Source organism: Amia ocellicauda, chromosome 9 (genome assembly GCF_036373705.1).
Source record: "Amia ocellicauda isolate fAmiCal2 chromosome 9, fAmiCal2.hap1, whole genome shotgun sequence".
NCBI lineage: Eukaryota > Metazoa > Chordata > Actinopteri > Amiiformes > Amiidae > Amia > Amia ocellicauda.
In genome coordinates, this window is record NC_089858.1 from 25,186,381 (window position 1) to 25,200,049 (window position 13,669).

Consider the following 13,669-nt stretch of genomic DNA (forward strand, 5'->3'; position numbering starts at 1 on the left):
CCATCCGCCTCAAGGTTGTACGTGTTGTGGCTTCACAAATGCTTTGCTGCATACCTCGGTTGTAACGAGTGCTTATTTCAGTCAAAGTTGCTCTTCTATCAGCTTGAATCAGTCGGCCCATTCTCCTCTGACCTCTAGCATCAACAAGGCATTTTCGCCCACAGGACTGCCGCATACTGGATGTTTTTCCCTTTTCACACCATTCTTTGTAAACCCTAGAAATGGTTGTGCGTGAAAATCCCAGTAACTGAGCAGATTGTGAAATACTCAGACCGGCCCGTCTGGCACCAACAACCATGCCACGCTCAAAATTGCTTAAATCACCTTTCTTTCCCATTCAGACATTCAGTTTGGAGTTCAGGAGATTGTCTTGACCAGGACCACACCCCTAAATGCATTGAAGCAACTGCCATGTGATTGGTTGGTTAGATAATTGCATTAATGAGAAATTGAACAGGTGTTCCTAATAATCCTTTAGGTGAGTGTAAGGGTGCTGGATGATTCATGAGGGAGACACTTCCTCCTGTATACACACCACCCAGGTTTCTGTTAAGATACAAGGTATGTTTCTGATTAGCTGAAAGTATTTTCAGTTACACTTAGTTTTTAGTTACAGAGAGTCCTAAGATTATTTATTTTTTGTTTTGTATATTCTGTTTTGACTTCTGATTTTGCTGACTGTTTTTTGGTTCATCCTGTTCTATTACAATACTACTTTGGAATAAATCAACATTTTTGCACTGCTGGGACTCCTTTGTGTTCCAGCGTAATTTTGTCTCTCCCTATTGTGCAACTGGGAGGGCTCCTTCACAAATGTTTAGTATTCTGTATGCTTGTACTAGTAATTTGTTTTAAGAAATATGAATTAGATTAAATTATGGTGAGCTGCCTAATTTTGCCAACTTTCTTAGTAGCTAATCTATCTAGTATAATACTTTATTGCAGATAAAAAAGGGATGTAATGGCACCTGAGAAGAACAAGAATAGCACTGAATGTGGAAAGAATTGCAAAGCCTAGAAAACATCTCTGAGGATCCAAAATTGGAGGATGAGTCAAAAAAGGAAACTAAGGGCAAAGTTATTACAAGGTATTCGTGTATTAGACCTATTTGTTTGATGAGGGAGGTCACCAGAGATGCTCAGACAGCCGAGGGTCCCTCCGCAGCCTTTCCTCTAAGGCCAAGTACTTCTGGGGGGCCATCTCCTTGTGCCTGAAACAACATACCAGCGTATTATAACTACAGTTAGTACTTCGATGAAATGCAAGAATACTTGCACTGTGTTTAACACAGCTTATGAATAAAAAATACACAATATGTTCTTTCAAATGATGATTGATGGGGGTTCAGATTTGGGCCAATGTCTGCTTGTAAAGCTGCGAATGGAAACTGTCAGGGCAACAGACTCTTTATGTACACAGCACTGTAGTACACTGATAACACGATAATAAGAAATGCTCAAGGGTGTCTGAGCAAGAGAATGCGTATCATCTCTTTACCATTGAAAACCCCATGAAGGTTTGGACTATGGTATCACCCAAGCAGCAAATGGAAAATGCAATAGACTTCATACCATCGCTTCTCTGTTTTACAAAACATACAATCATGTGAAATCTGAGCTTGCTGTCCTACATTAATACCATTCTTAATACCTTTTGAGGCGCATCTCCAGTATGTGAATGCGGAACATGGTGTCTGAGCAGTAGGACAAGTAGGTGTCCTCATCATCTTTGGTCATGGACAACTGGTTTTGCTGGTACCACTGCTGCTTCCTCTGAAGCTCCTGGGTCTCCTGGAGGGAGATCAGAGCAGGTCAGCTTGAGCATGACAGCTCAAGGAATTCTGAAAATCTGCTCCCGGATGTTTGGGAAAGATCAAATCAGTTTAGTACTGCATGTGGGTCAACAGCCAAGCATGGCATTTCAGCATTTCTGGGACTAAAACCAGATAAAGTCCAAAAGCACTGTCCCACTGACATCATTTACTGAACTGCACCTTCCCATTCTAAACTTCTCCCTTGTTTTTTTCTTCCTAACTCTGTAACTGAGACCTTTAGGGAGAAAGTACCTTTTCAAAGCGTGCCTGAATGAGGTTTGCTTTGTCAATGAGACGCTGTTTGAGGTCTGCCAGACAGTCATCCCGTAGCTGCCATGCCATTTCGCGAGTCAGGGTTTCTGGGTCACCTAACTGGGCCAGGAATGGGGCTAAGAAATCCAGATCCTTCTCTGCTCTACGCAGCTGCTCCTCATGGGCTGCAAGCTCCTGCAGAAAGGGCACAGATCTCTCATCTCAGGCCATTTTGATTCAGCCCAGCATAAAAAAACATAATATCACAGCAGCAGTTTGGATCTTAAAAATCTGGCTTTAAATTCTTGTACAGAAATGTGTACATCTGATTCCCACTAAAAACACTTTGCTCACCATCTCCTCTCTGTGCTGGCGGGCTCTTTCATTCCTGTCCGTGTCATACACTGATATCAGGAGTTTGACTGCAGTTTCTTCTTGAGTGCGCTGTGACAGAATGGCTTTAGTCTGGGGAAAGGATCATAAGAACATTTTCACTTCTGTGATGCACACACATTTCAAAACCATCTATGACAAAGCTGAAGATCAACAAAAGACAAAACAAACTGTTTTACAATAAACCAGATCTTCTTATAGCATTTAATATTATTCTCCATCTTAAAGAGGGGCTTCCATGACACAATTTAAAGCATGCATTTACATTTTCACATTTAGGTTAGCCTACTATTATTAATCAATTTACACCGATCAGCCATAACATTATGACCACTGACAGTTGAAGTTAATAACACTGATAATCTCGTTATCATGGCACCTGTCAGTGGGTGGGATATATTAGGCAGCAAATGAACATTTTGTCCTCAAAGTTGATGTGTTAGAAGCAGGAAAAATGGGCAAGCATAAGGATCTGAGCGACTTTGACAAGGGCCAAATTGTGATAGCTAGACGACTGGGTCAGAGCATCTCCAAAACTGCAGCTCTTGTGGGGTGTTCCCGGTCTGCAGTGGTCAGTACCTATCAAAAGTGGTGAACCGGCGACAGGGTCATGGGCGGCCAAGGCTCATTGATGTACGTGGGGAGCGAAGGCTGGCCCGTGTGATCCGATCCAACAGACGAGCTACTGTAGCTCAAATTGCTGAAAAAGTGAATGCTGGTTCAGATATAAAGGTGTCAGAACACACAGTGCGTCACAGTTTGTTGCGTATGGGGCTGCGTAGCCGCAGACCAGTCAGGGTGCCCATGCTAACCCCTGTCCACTGCTGAAAGTGCCTACAATGGGCACGTGAGCATCAGAACTGGACCACGGAGCAATGGAAGAAGGTGGCCTGGTCTGATGAATCACGAGTTCAAGGTGTTGACTTGACCTCCAAATTCCCCAGATCTCAATCCAATCGAGCATCTGTGGGATGTGCTGGACAAACAAGTCCAATCCATGGAGGCCCCACCTTGCAACTTACAGGACTTAAAGGATCTGCTGCTAACGTCTTGGTGCCAGATACCACAGCACACCTTCAGAGGTCTAGGTGAGTCCATGCCTTGACGGGTCAGGGCTGTTTTGGCAGCAAAAGGGGGACCTACATAATATTAGGCAGGTGTTCATAATGTTATAGTGGACTGGTGTATACAAAATTATATTAAAGAAGGAAACAGATATCCAATAAGGTTTTCGCCTCTTATAATATTGTATGCTCCATTTGTAATATATCTTGACCCTAAACATGAAGAGACTTAATAAGTGATGAGTTTCCTCGGACTGGCTGGTACCTCTTTCTCTGATTCTTTAACTCCTTGGATGACCTTCTGTTCTTCTTGCACTAAGGAAACTAGCAGCTCATATAAAACCAGGTTCTTGCATGGTTTCTCATTCGGGTCAATCTGCAAATCATATTTAATTCTGTTAATGACAATCATTGTTGTGTGCTTTGTGTAATGTATGTATTTATAATCAGTATCTAAGGATATTTTAGAACTTTTGGGTGCTCTCCATCCAAACAGGTATTTTGCTACATAAATATATTAGCCTGAGAATTGCATATAATTTTAAATAAAGGTAAAAGGCCATTATACTTAAAGCTGCTTAGAAAAACAAGAATACGAACTTCTAATATTGATCAGCAACTATATTGAACCCATCCAAATGAATTCATTTTGGCTCATACTAAGTCTGTGTGTATCTGCCATTCTTAATATTCAGTAGTCAATATAATGTGTTAGTCTTATTTGAGGTTTCCTAATGATGTACTGATTAGGATCTAGCTGGATGTTGAGCAAGTACTGATAGATATTCAATACTGTTTCTTCATGTCTAGGGAAAACAATTAACTGGGTATTTCAATTCAGTGTAAGACATCTAAAACTAAACTCGATACATTCAATTTATAATAAATATATACAGTTTTACTGTGCGTTAATTCTGTGGCTGCCTCTTGCTTGGTATAAGAGAGGAGTTTGATCAGGGCCGGTTACCTGGTAGGTGGTCACCATGTCTGGAGCAAAGGGCAGTAATTGGTCTGGGTCGTCTTCCCTGATGCGCGGTTTCTTGAACTCCCGCCAGCAGGGGACGATGCGGTCGTCCTCGCGGTGGTATGTCAGCTGGATGCGCTGCTCTGCAATGTGGAAAACCCTCTCGGCCACATCCTCGCTGGCCTTCTTCTCATGATTGCGGTGGAAACGCTCAGTGATTTGCTAACATCACAAAAGAAAGTGTCAGAGAGTGTCGACCACAGAGTGTCAACCAGAGAGCTAGTGGTGTCAGACCTGTTAGTATAAATCTACATTGAAGCACCGTTTAAATTCAGTACAATATGGATCTTCAGATTTACAACAGCAGAGCTCAAACGCCTTCTACTGGACAAATACTATGAAATGTGCAAGCAGCCATTCGGTACAGAGAACATAGCTTAATTTTATTCATTAATGATTCAAAATGTGTCTGTATAAATATGGGTTTGTTTAATTGGATTTATTTTGACAGTTTTGTTCCACCATTGTCATATTGGAAATTCACATACAATTAATTGTAAATACATACATTCAATACAAACTGCTGACTGGCAGGTATGGAAGATTTATCTGCTGCGGTCAGTGGGAGCCCCCGTTACATGACAATATTTAATGCTGATGAATGCAATAGCTCACCATCACAGGCCGGTTGTTGGGCTCTTGCTCATGGGCAGGCACCTGGATCTTCACCCGCTTGCCGAAGACCACATGTCTGTGGTACAGGAAGTCTGGACGCCCCTCAAAGGTCTCTGTCAGCTCAGAGGCAGTCTCCACCCGCCTGGCAAGCCCGTCAACCCGAGCATGGCTGTAGAAGTCCATCTCATGGTCCGTCTCCGCCCCCACGGTGACGAACCTGTGAGCTGGGGCCAAGAATCAGACCAGATGAACTCCCAGGAAAGGTTAATCAACCCATAAGCAATGTCAAACGACCATAGGGTTTTGGCACTTTTCACATGGGTTTAGTGCCGTTTGGCCAGATGTTAACAATTGGATCAACTTACCCTCACTGTACTTTACTACACTGGACCATGGGCATGCCATGATACCTGTTTCTATGGCATTTTTACTATAGTAAACTGGGATTTACTTATGGCCCAGTGTGGTAAACAACATGCTCAAAGGCATGCTGAAACCCATAGGAAACCACTGTAAAACTATGGTAAAACTACAGTGGAACCATGTTAATAGTGATTGCTAGTTAAATCTGCATACGGGAGACAGGGAAACAGATAGGAGTTTGAAGAATTTTCCCCAAACAGACTATTCTCTTGAAAGAAAATGTATAAACGTTACCACTAGCATTGCTGCATGACAATATTTTACCTTTCAGTGCACGGGAGTGTCCTGGGCTGAAGTGTTCCAAAGTCGTGTTGCTTCCTTTCTTCAGTTCTCTTTTCTCCAAATGGTCATGTCTGTGTCTGAAGTGCTCTGTGACCTCCGTTTCCTGCACACCTGCAATCAAAGAAGAATTTAACAGCCTAATAAGAATACTTATTATGCGTTTTGTTGCCTACCCCCCACCCCCCACACACACTTTGAGTCTTTGAGAAAGAAACGAGGAGAGTGCAACAGTAAGCGGTTAAATAAACAATGACATGATTTAGGAGCTGCAGTTAAGACACAATGATCCTTACATTCGAAGTCCTTATATGCAGTGACTCGAGTGACCAGTCCATCCTTCATCAGATAGGGGGCGAATTTCTCAAGCCTTGCTCTGCGGTACTGGATCACTTTCTTCCCACCAGGACAGCGCGTCTCCATATCTGGACAAAGCAAAACTTTAAGGTTTGGATACAACTATCTTTAAAAAATAAATGTCCCATTACTGCATTCTTTACAGACAGCACACTACTGCCAGGGATGGTATTCCTTAATGAATTATGCTCTGCTCTATGTATTGCAAGTTACTGACACAGGCTGCCTGAAACCCTGCTCTCTCAAGATGTTGATGCCAGTCTGTCTTTATCCAGAGCCAAGTGATGGCAACCCACTCTTAGCACACAAATACATCTGTAGATTTTTACACTCACCATCCCCCTTTAAATTTAAACAAACATTATAAAGATATTTATTAGACATGTGAGAACTTATGATGTATTTTAAAGGCTACCTTTCTGTGAAATTTCAAGTTTTTCAACCCAGGAGGGAGGCATCTCAAAAACCTTTGGTTCTTCTTTCTCCTCCTATGGAGATAAAAAAAGCATATTATAAAGCTGGTTCAACTGCTAATAAAACATAACCTTTATTTTCTATTTTAACCTGTAACGACTTCTAAGACAAAAATATATTATTCCTATTTACCAGGTGTCTGTATGTGACATATATGGCATGCTGGGTAAACTAACCTAATTTCATAATACAAAATAAGTATATAAATAATAATGAAACACGCAGTATAACAGTAACAAGGTGAGCATCTTCCTCTACACACACACCTCTTCCTCCTCAAGCTCCTCTTCATTCTTCATGTCCGGGATGAGCAACAAGGGTTTACCTGTGCCGAAAAGCACAAACTCCCATTTCACAGGATCGCCCAGGTCGAACGTTAGATCCTGCAAAAAGATTCAGGGTAAGGAGGTTTTTGTCTTTCTTCACTTTGTGATTGATTTTAATATTTCACAGAAATCTGGAGCCTTTCTAAACATATAATAATTGTCACTAGTTGGCAGTGTCACCTTTCATAGACCTTGAAGTGAAGCACAAAAAAAAATGTGGATTGTAAGATGTGAACACCGCTCTGCTGTATTTAGCTAAAAATAGTGTGATTAAATATTATAATGTCCACAAAATGTTAGCCATAACCACGTTAGTTCCTTTGTTAATATTACCTTGATATGCAAGAATTAGTTTACACAGCTTCCACACACATGGTTAGGTATATAAAAAGCATTGCATACAGTACAACATATATATTTTGACAATCTGCTCATCTTTTATTATCATGATCCTGTTGCTAAAAACTTGCTGAAGTTTTTTCTTGTGTTGTTCTGCAGGGCACTATATATATATATATATATAATGTAATATGTAATGATGATTAATACATCTATTGACCAGTCATCATAACAATCTGCCAATCTGAGAGAAATCTCCAGAGCTGAATTAAACTCATGCAACAAAAACTTCACTGCTTCTATTGAGCAGAGGCAAAAGGATGTTTGACTGGAGGAAGTATTACAACTTTTGTCGATAAAGGAATGAGAAAGTACTTTTACAGTGGGAAGGATTCTCCAAGCGCTCTCACCTTGCAGCCGTTTCTGCAGTCCTGCATGTTCACCCAGTAGTTCTGGTGGTTCCAAAGGCTCTCAATTCCTAGGAACTTCTCATCTGTGGTCCTGAAGCATTTTCCAGTCAGCGGGTCAATGAAGAAGTTCTCGGGGACCTCACGTCTCCCGGCCAGGACCAGAACCCAGCTGTGGACCCGCAGACCCAGCAGCGGGTCTGGGGGAGGCTGCTCACGCTCCTAAAACAAAATACCTCTTTAGAAAGATCCTCGGGTGAGTGCCCTACAATATCTGGATGTCCGTGCTGCCCCAAGTTATAAAACCAAATTACCGGTTCATTTGTAATTATTTTTTGCCGACTGGAAAGCTAACTTACACATCCCCTGCTCATAACATTTAAATGATCAGAGTAAGAAAACAAACAAGCAATATTTGAGATTTTCAATCACTTTTTCTGACTTATTTTCCCCGAAGTATACTTTTGGGAAGTCCCCAAGATTTTATTACTGGTGAATATATAGATGTGTGACAAATTAAAGGTAAAGCCTGAATAAATGAGTGGAGGAACATAACGAATGCAGATGCCTCCAAACAGGTGTACTGCATGATATTATTACGCAATTCACATCCTATCACACTCTATGGCATTTATAAAAATGTTGAGCAGGCCAAGTTGACCTCGATTTTTGATCAAGATGACAAGAGGAAAGGATCTAAGTGACTTTGAAAGAGGGGGTCATGATTAGGGCACAAATGACAGGAGCTTCAGTCACAAAGCTAGTGTTCTCGACAAGTGTGGCGACACCAAGAGAACGGTACAGGCCTGACTGCTTGACCCTTACAATGAGGGGGGCATTTTCCTGGCATGGTTTGGGTCCACTTGCCCCCTTAGAGGGAAGGGTCACTGCAAATCATTACAAAGTTATTCTGAGTGATCATCTTTGTCCTATGGTGAAACATTTCTATCCTGATGGGATCCACATGGCACGAGAGCTCACTGAATGGTTTGATGAGTATGAAAATTATGTGAAACATATGCTATGGCCTTCTCAGTCACCAGATCTCAACCCAATTGAACACCTATGGGAGATTTTGTACTGACGTGTTAGACAGCGCTCTCCACCACCATCATCAAAACACCAAATGAGGGAATATCTTTTGGAAGAATGGTGTTCCATCCCTCCAGTAGAGTCCAGAGACTCATAGAGCATTGAAGCTGTTCCGGTGGTTCGTGGTGCCCAACACCTTACTGAGACACTTTATGTTGGGTTTTCCTTTCATTTGTCACCCGTCTGTAACCTTGCTTTTCAGTTGCCAACTCAACTCACCGCTTCCTGCTTCTCTGCTTCCCTGTGTTGGTTCTCCAGAGCAGTCTGGATCTCTGCCTGTTTGCGTTCCTCTTGCTGCTGTATAAAAATACTGCGCAATTCCTTGGGGGGCTTCACTGCATATTTCTTCTGAGGGTTTTTCTGCTCCACTGGTTTTTCCTGCAAACATCAGAGATCCCCTCACAGATTACACAGACACAATGTCATTGCCAAGGTATCACTCCACTTCAGATTCACTCAGATCCACTTGTGGTTCACTCCCATTATTCCACATCCTAATCAACTGGACAGGGCTACCCAGGATATCTGTTTCTTGAACTCGTTGTTGATCCATACTAGAACGTCTTACAGCCAAGAATAAGACTGAGAATAAGACTGTTGCATGAATTACAAACTTCTAGAGGCAGATTCCTCTATCCAAACTAATGGAGATAATAATAGAACTGTCTTGTGCAATGTTTACATTTATTTTAATAACGTTTTCATATTGTATTGGTTGAAGAGTAGAAAAGATAATTTTCTTGGTTTTATGCTCACCTTCTGCTGGTTGACCAGTAGAGGGCACTCCTGCCAAGTTTGGTCAAGCAGACAGAGCTCCTTCACAGCATAGCCACTGACGCAATAGGCATCATACCCAGCCCCCAGCAGCAGAGAGCAGAGCAGATTGGCAAAATCGAAGGAGGTTCCAGTCTGGTGCTCCAGCACACTTGTAGGAGAGTCAAGGTGCTGCGGCTGAGAAAACAAAAAACGGTGAAACTCACATCCTCATTAAAATGTTTTAGGACTGTAAACTGTATCCCCAAATACGTTTCAATCTGGCTGCTAACAGTATTGTTAAAACTGAAAACCAGACTGTCTCAAGGCATCTTCTTCTCTTGTTCCTTTTCAAATAAGAGGCTAGCATTGCAAAATCAGACTGGTGACAAAATCCATGCTTTTCAATACAAACTGAGGAGTGATCGTTAGAGCTTTTCATTCCACATGTACTCTGCTTTCTGTGTGTGAGAGCAAAGTCCTTAGCCTACATTTGTCCCATCAATACACTTGTGTGAACAGGTTTGTATAAATAGGGGATTAACCTTGGATGGACAAATATCCCACTTAACAGTGTCTTTTACTCTCAGTTGACATTACATTACAAAAACTGTTAAAAGCTCCAAATCTAGGCATGTACTGAACTTTAACCTGCACCCATTTATACACAGCCCTTAGTGATGTGGCAGAGTTTTTGTCATTTGTTCTTGTTTTTCTGATATTCAAACACCAACCTATGCATGAAGGGAATCACCATTAAACAACTGCATGATCTGTTGGCTTGCAGACCCTAAAAGTAGCAGCCCCATAACATGGACGTTACAGACACATGACATTCTGTGAATAACAAAAGTCTGGTGGGGTTCAGTAAAGCAAAGGAACTTAAGAGGACAAAATACAAACAGCCATCCAGAAATCAGATACAACTGCAGGGCAGAATAAAGTGTGAGAGAAAACTAAATAAGTGTCTCAAGATATTCATCTGTAGAAGAGTTTGCACTACTTTTATGCCATTTATTCACACACACCACATTTCTGTTTGGGTTGTTGTTTCTATTATTATTATTATTATTATTATTACCAATACTGGATTAAGCAGTAATTGAAAATGCATGGATAGATGGTTGGTTTATTATTATAAACATTGACTTACTGGATCAATTGGCGGGTCCAGGGGCCTGATGGTCAGGAAATCAGCTACAAAACTGGCACAGCCATCCCAGCTGTACAGCTCAGGGTGAGCCAGCAGGGTGGGGCGCAGTGTAGTGCTGACAAATTTCTATTGAGGCAATCAGAGGATACACTTGAGGGTGGGAGCTCCCAGTGAGCTGGTAACTGAAATGCTAATAAGCATTAACATAATAAAAAAAAAATTACTATGTATATTAAAACAAAGTATAACTTACATAAAAAAATCTATCAATACATGTATAATAATACATTATCAAACAGTTATACCTCAACCCCACACTCATTCAGTGGGCTCAGGAACAGTGGCTTGCGGTCTGGGTAGAGGTGTTCATACTGACGGCGGAAGTTCTCAGCAATGGTCAGCAGAAGTTTCTCCTGGGGGGAATTCTCCTTGTAGGAAGAAGGGAATTCAGACAGGTCTATGGCAGGTTTGTCCACCAGTCTGTAAGAAAAAGGAAAATGTAATTCTCTGCAACCAGTATTCAGGATCTGCAAAGTACACCAGCTACTGAAATGGGCAAATAGTAGGGCTTACATATACATCACCACATGTTAAGTACCTATACTTTTTCATTTAATGGTTCCTATCTCGGTTTTTCATCTGATAAATAATATATTTCAATAACTTCCAAAACATCAACTTGCATTTGAGCTGGTGCTGTATTCTCAGGCTCATGATATTAATTGATAAATCATTAAAGAAATACAAATAGGAAAACTAAAATTGCTCTATGTTGAATAAATAATTCAGGTACAGCTCGGTCAAGGTCTGTGTCTGTGCTGGTTAAATACACCCTTTTTTTATTTGCCTTCAGTTAAAAAAACTAAAAACAAACGTATTTTTATAACTCTAAAACTATTCCAGTCAGAATTCCAGACAACATTGTGTCTCGTTGTCGCTGATCATTTCACTCCCTCTTCTAGGTATTGATACTCAAACTCATATTTTCCTACTGAACGGAGATGCTGCAAAGTCAGGGTGCATGACTGTCCTCACCTTGGACTGACAGGTGTGTTAATGTGGAAGTTGGACAGGGTTTCCTCCAGATCCTGTAGTTCTGTCTTTTGATCATCTTCCGCTTGCTCCCCCTCTTCCTCCTCTTCCCCTTCTCGCTCTACAAGATCAGTCACTTTGAATTCAGGCTGTGCCTCCATTGGTTCCCAGCCTTAAAGTGAGGAAGACACCCAAAAAAGTGTATCCTTTTTTGTTCCCGCATGACACTTTTTGTCTGTCCTTTTCCACATTTCTCATTATATTTCCTTTTTGTATATAAACAGGCTTATGATGTGAAAACTGATTATTTAGTCTCGTGGACTATTTCCACTGTATGATCACCGCAGCAGACAAATTAATAATCTTATCAGTTCAGTTCACAGTGTTATATAATGTAGTGTAGTGTAGTGCAGTGTACAGTTACATACATACTACTGTATTATTACTGCTTCTGAAAGGCATATAGATCAACTTACATAAAGGACACTAACAATTCCAGCCAGCACACTATTCTACAGCTACTAATCAATTTACTGTCACTTATGATCACTTCTGCATACAACTCCTAAACTAATTTTCTATTATCACTGATAACCTGCATACTACTATACAAAATATACACATTTGATAATCTACTTGAGCATGACGTACATTCACATGCAGACAAAGTATCTTCAGATTAAATTACAATGATTTGCTGTTGCTGTCGTTATTCATGTTTCTAACTAAAACAAACACTACATATAAATACAAATATGGATATACGTACGTGTGGAGCTCAGGTTTTTTGGGTTTTTTAAGTCTGCTTTCGCACACCAGAGCGTTTCGATCTGTAAACAAAACAACACAGACACCGTAATGTAAAACAGACAAATGGTTAGTCAAGGTCACCAAAAAAACCCAACATTTCTGGACACTATTCATCATTTTTCATCAACAGTTTCTGCAGAACTGACAGTCACAGGACCGACGTCTAAAACGTGCACGAACAAACTATTTATTTTGACGATTTAATGAGATGATATCATCTCATTAAATCGTCAAAATAAATAGTTTGTTCGTGCACGTTTTAGACGACGATAACTACAACAAATAAAACATATCTCTCACACACACAAATCACGATGAAGAAGTTATTTCAACAAATGCAACGCCACGCCTGCGTCTGCGCCCCGAGCCCGAGTTCCGCCTGCGCAGCTGTGTACGCGCGTCGCCATGGAAACGCACGCGGCCGCCCGCTCGCGCAGCCTCCCCGCCCTCGCGCGCGAGGAGCGGCTTTTGGTTTTGATCTTCTTTCTGGGTCTGGGGAGCGACTGCTTTTTCCATGCAATTATTCTGCAATGTTGTACAACTATAGAGCATACCATAATATACACGTTTAGTGTCTCATTCCTTGCACAATAAATACATGTTTGTATCTATCTGTATCTGTTGTGACTTCAATACTACAAAGTGATGTATTTTTTATGTATTTATCCTTATTATTAAAACTGATCTGTAAGTCATATTTCACAAGGTCAACCAGTGTTGGCAATGCATAGTCCCTGAGATGAGTCAGCAGAAGGTTACAATGTAAAAAGCAGCCCAGAGGTCAGCGATGGAAGTAGAGCAAGAGTCCACAGCAACCAATAGACCATTGACCACTTTCGCATGGTTTGAAAGGGGTTTAATCAATAATAGAACATAAGAGCATGTTATATAGGCTCAATTACTTCCTAGTTCTTAATTACGATTAATTAGAACACAATATTACTCATACATGGATCACTAACTCTGCTTGGAGTTATATAATAAGCAACACATGCTGGTTGTATTTAATGCATTATTCATTATACCAAAAATGTTTTGCACACAAATATATTTGGGAGATTG

The 13,669-nt window shown here is 41.0% G+C and overlaps 1 protein-coding gene across 2 annotated transcripts; it reads right to left on the reverse strand.

Moving 5' to 3' along the window:
• Positions 1-264: 264 nt before the first annotated feature.
• Positions 265-13,009, reverse strand: ccdc135 (coiled-coil domain containing 135). 2 transcript variants are annotated; one of them, XM_066713836.1, is made up of 19 exons: positions 12,908-12,914; positions 12,567-12,627; positions 11,801-11,969; positions 11,071-11,245; positions 10,766-10,891; positions 9,616-9,810; positions 9,079-9,237; positions 7,771-7,989; positions 6,962-7,078; positions 6,637-6,709; positions 6,161-6,289; positions 5,850-5,978; positions 5,163-5,386; positions 4,491-4,709; positions 3,789-3,899; positions 2,421-2,531; positions 2,067-2,261; positions 1,652-1,791; positions 265-1,211 (listed from the first exon to the last, which is right to left on the reverse strand). In XM_066713836.1, exons 3-19 carry the CDS (start codon positions 11,956-11,958, stop codon positions 1,127-1,129), a joined length of 2,565 nt encoding a protein of 854 aa, XP_066569933.1. In that variant the 5' UTR covers positions 11,959-11,969; positions 12,567-12,627; positions 12,908-12,914; the 3' UTR covers positions 265-1,126. The 2 variants fall into 2 exon arrangements, with proteins under 2 accessions (XP_066569933.1, XP_066569932.1); XM_066713835.1 differs by having other exon boundaries at positions 266-1,211; positions 12,912-13,009.
• Between the last annotated feature and the right edge of the window lie 660 nt (positions 13,010-13,669).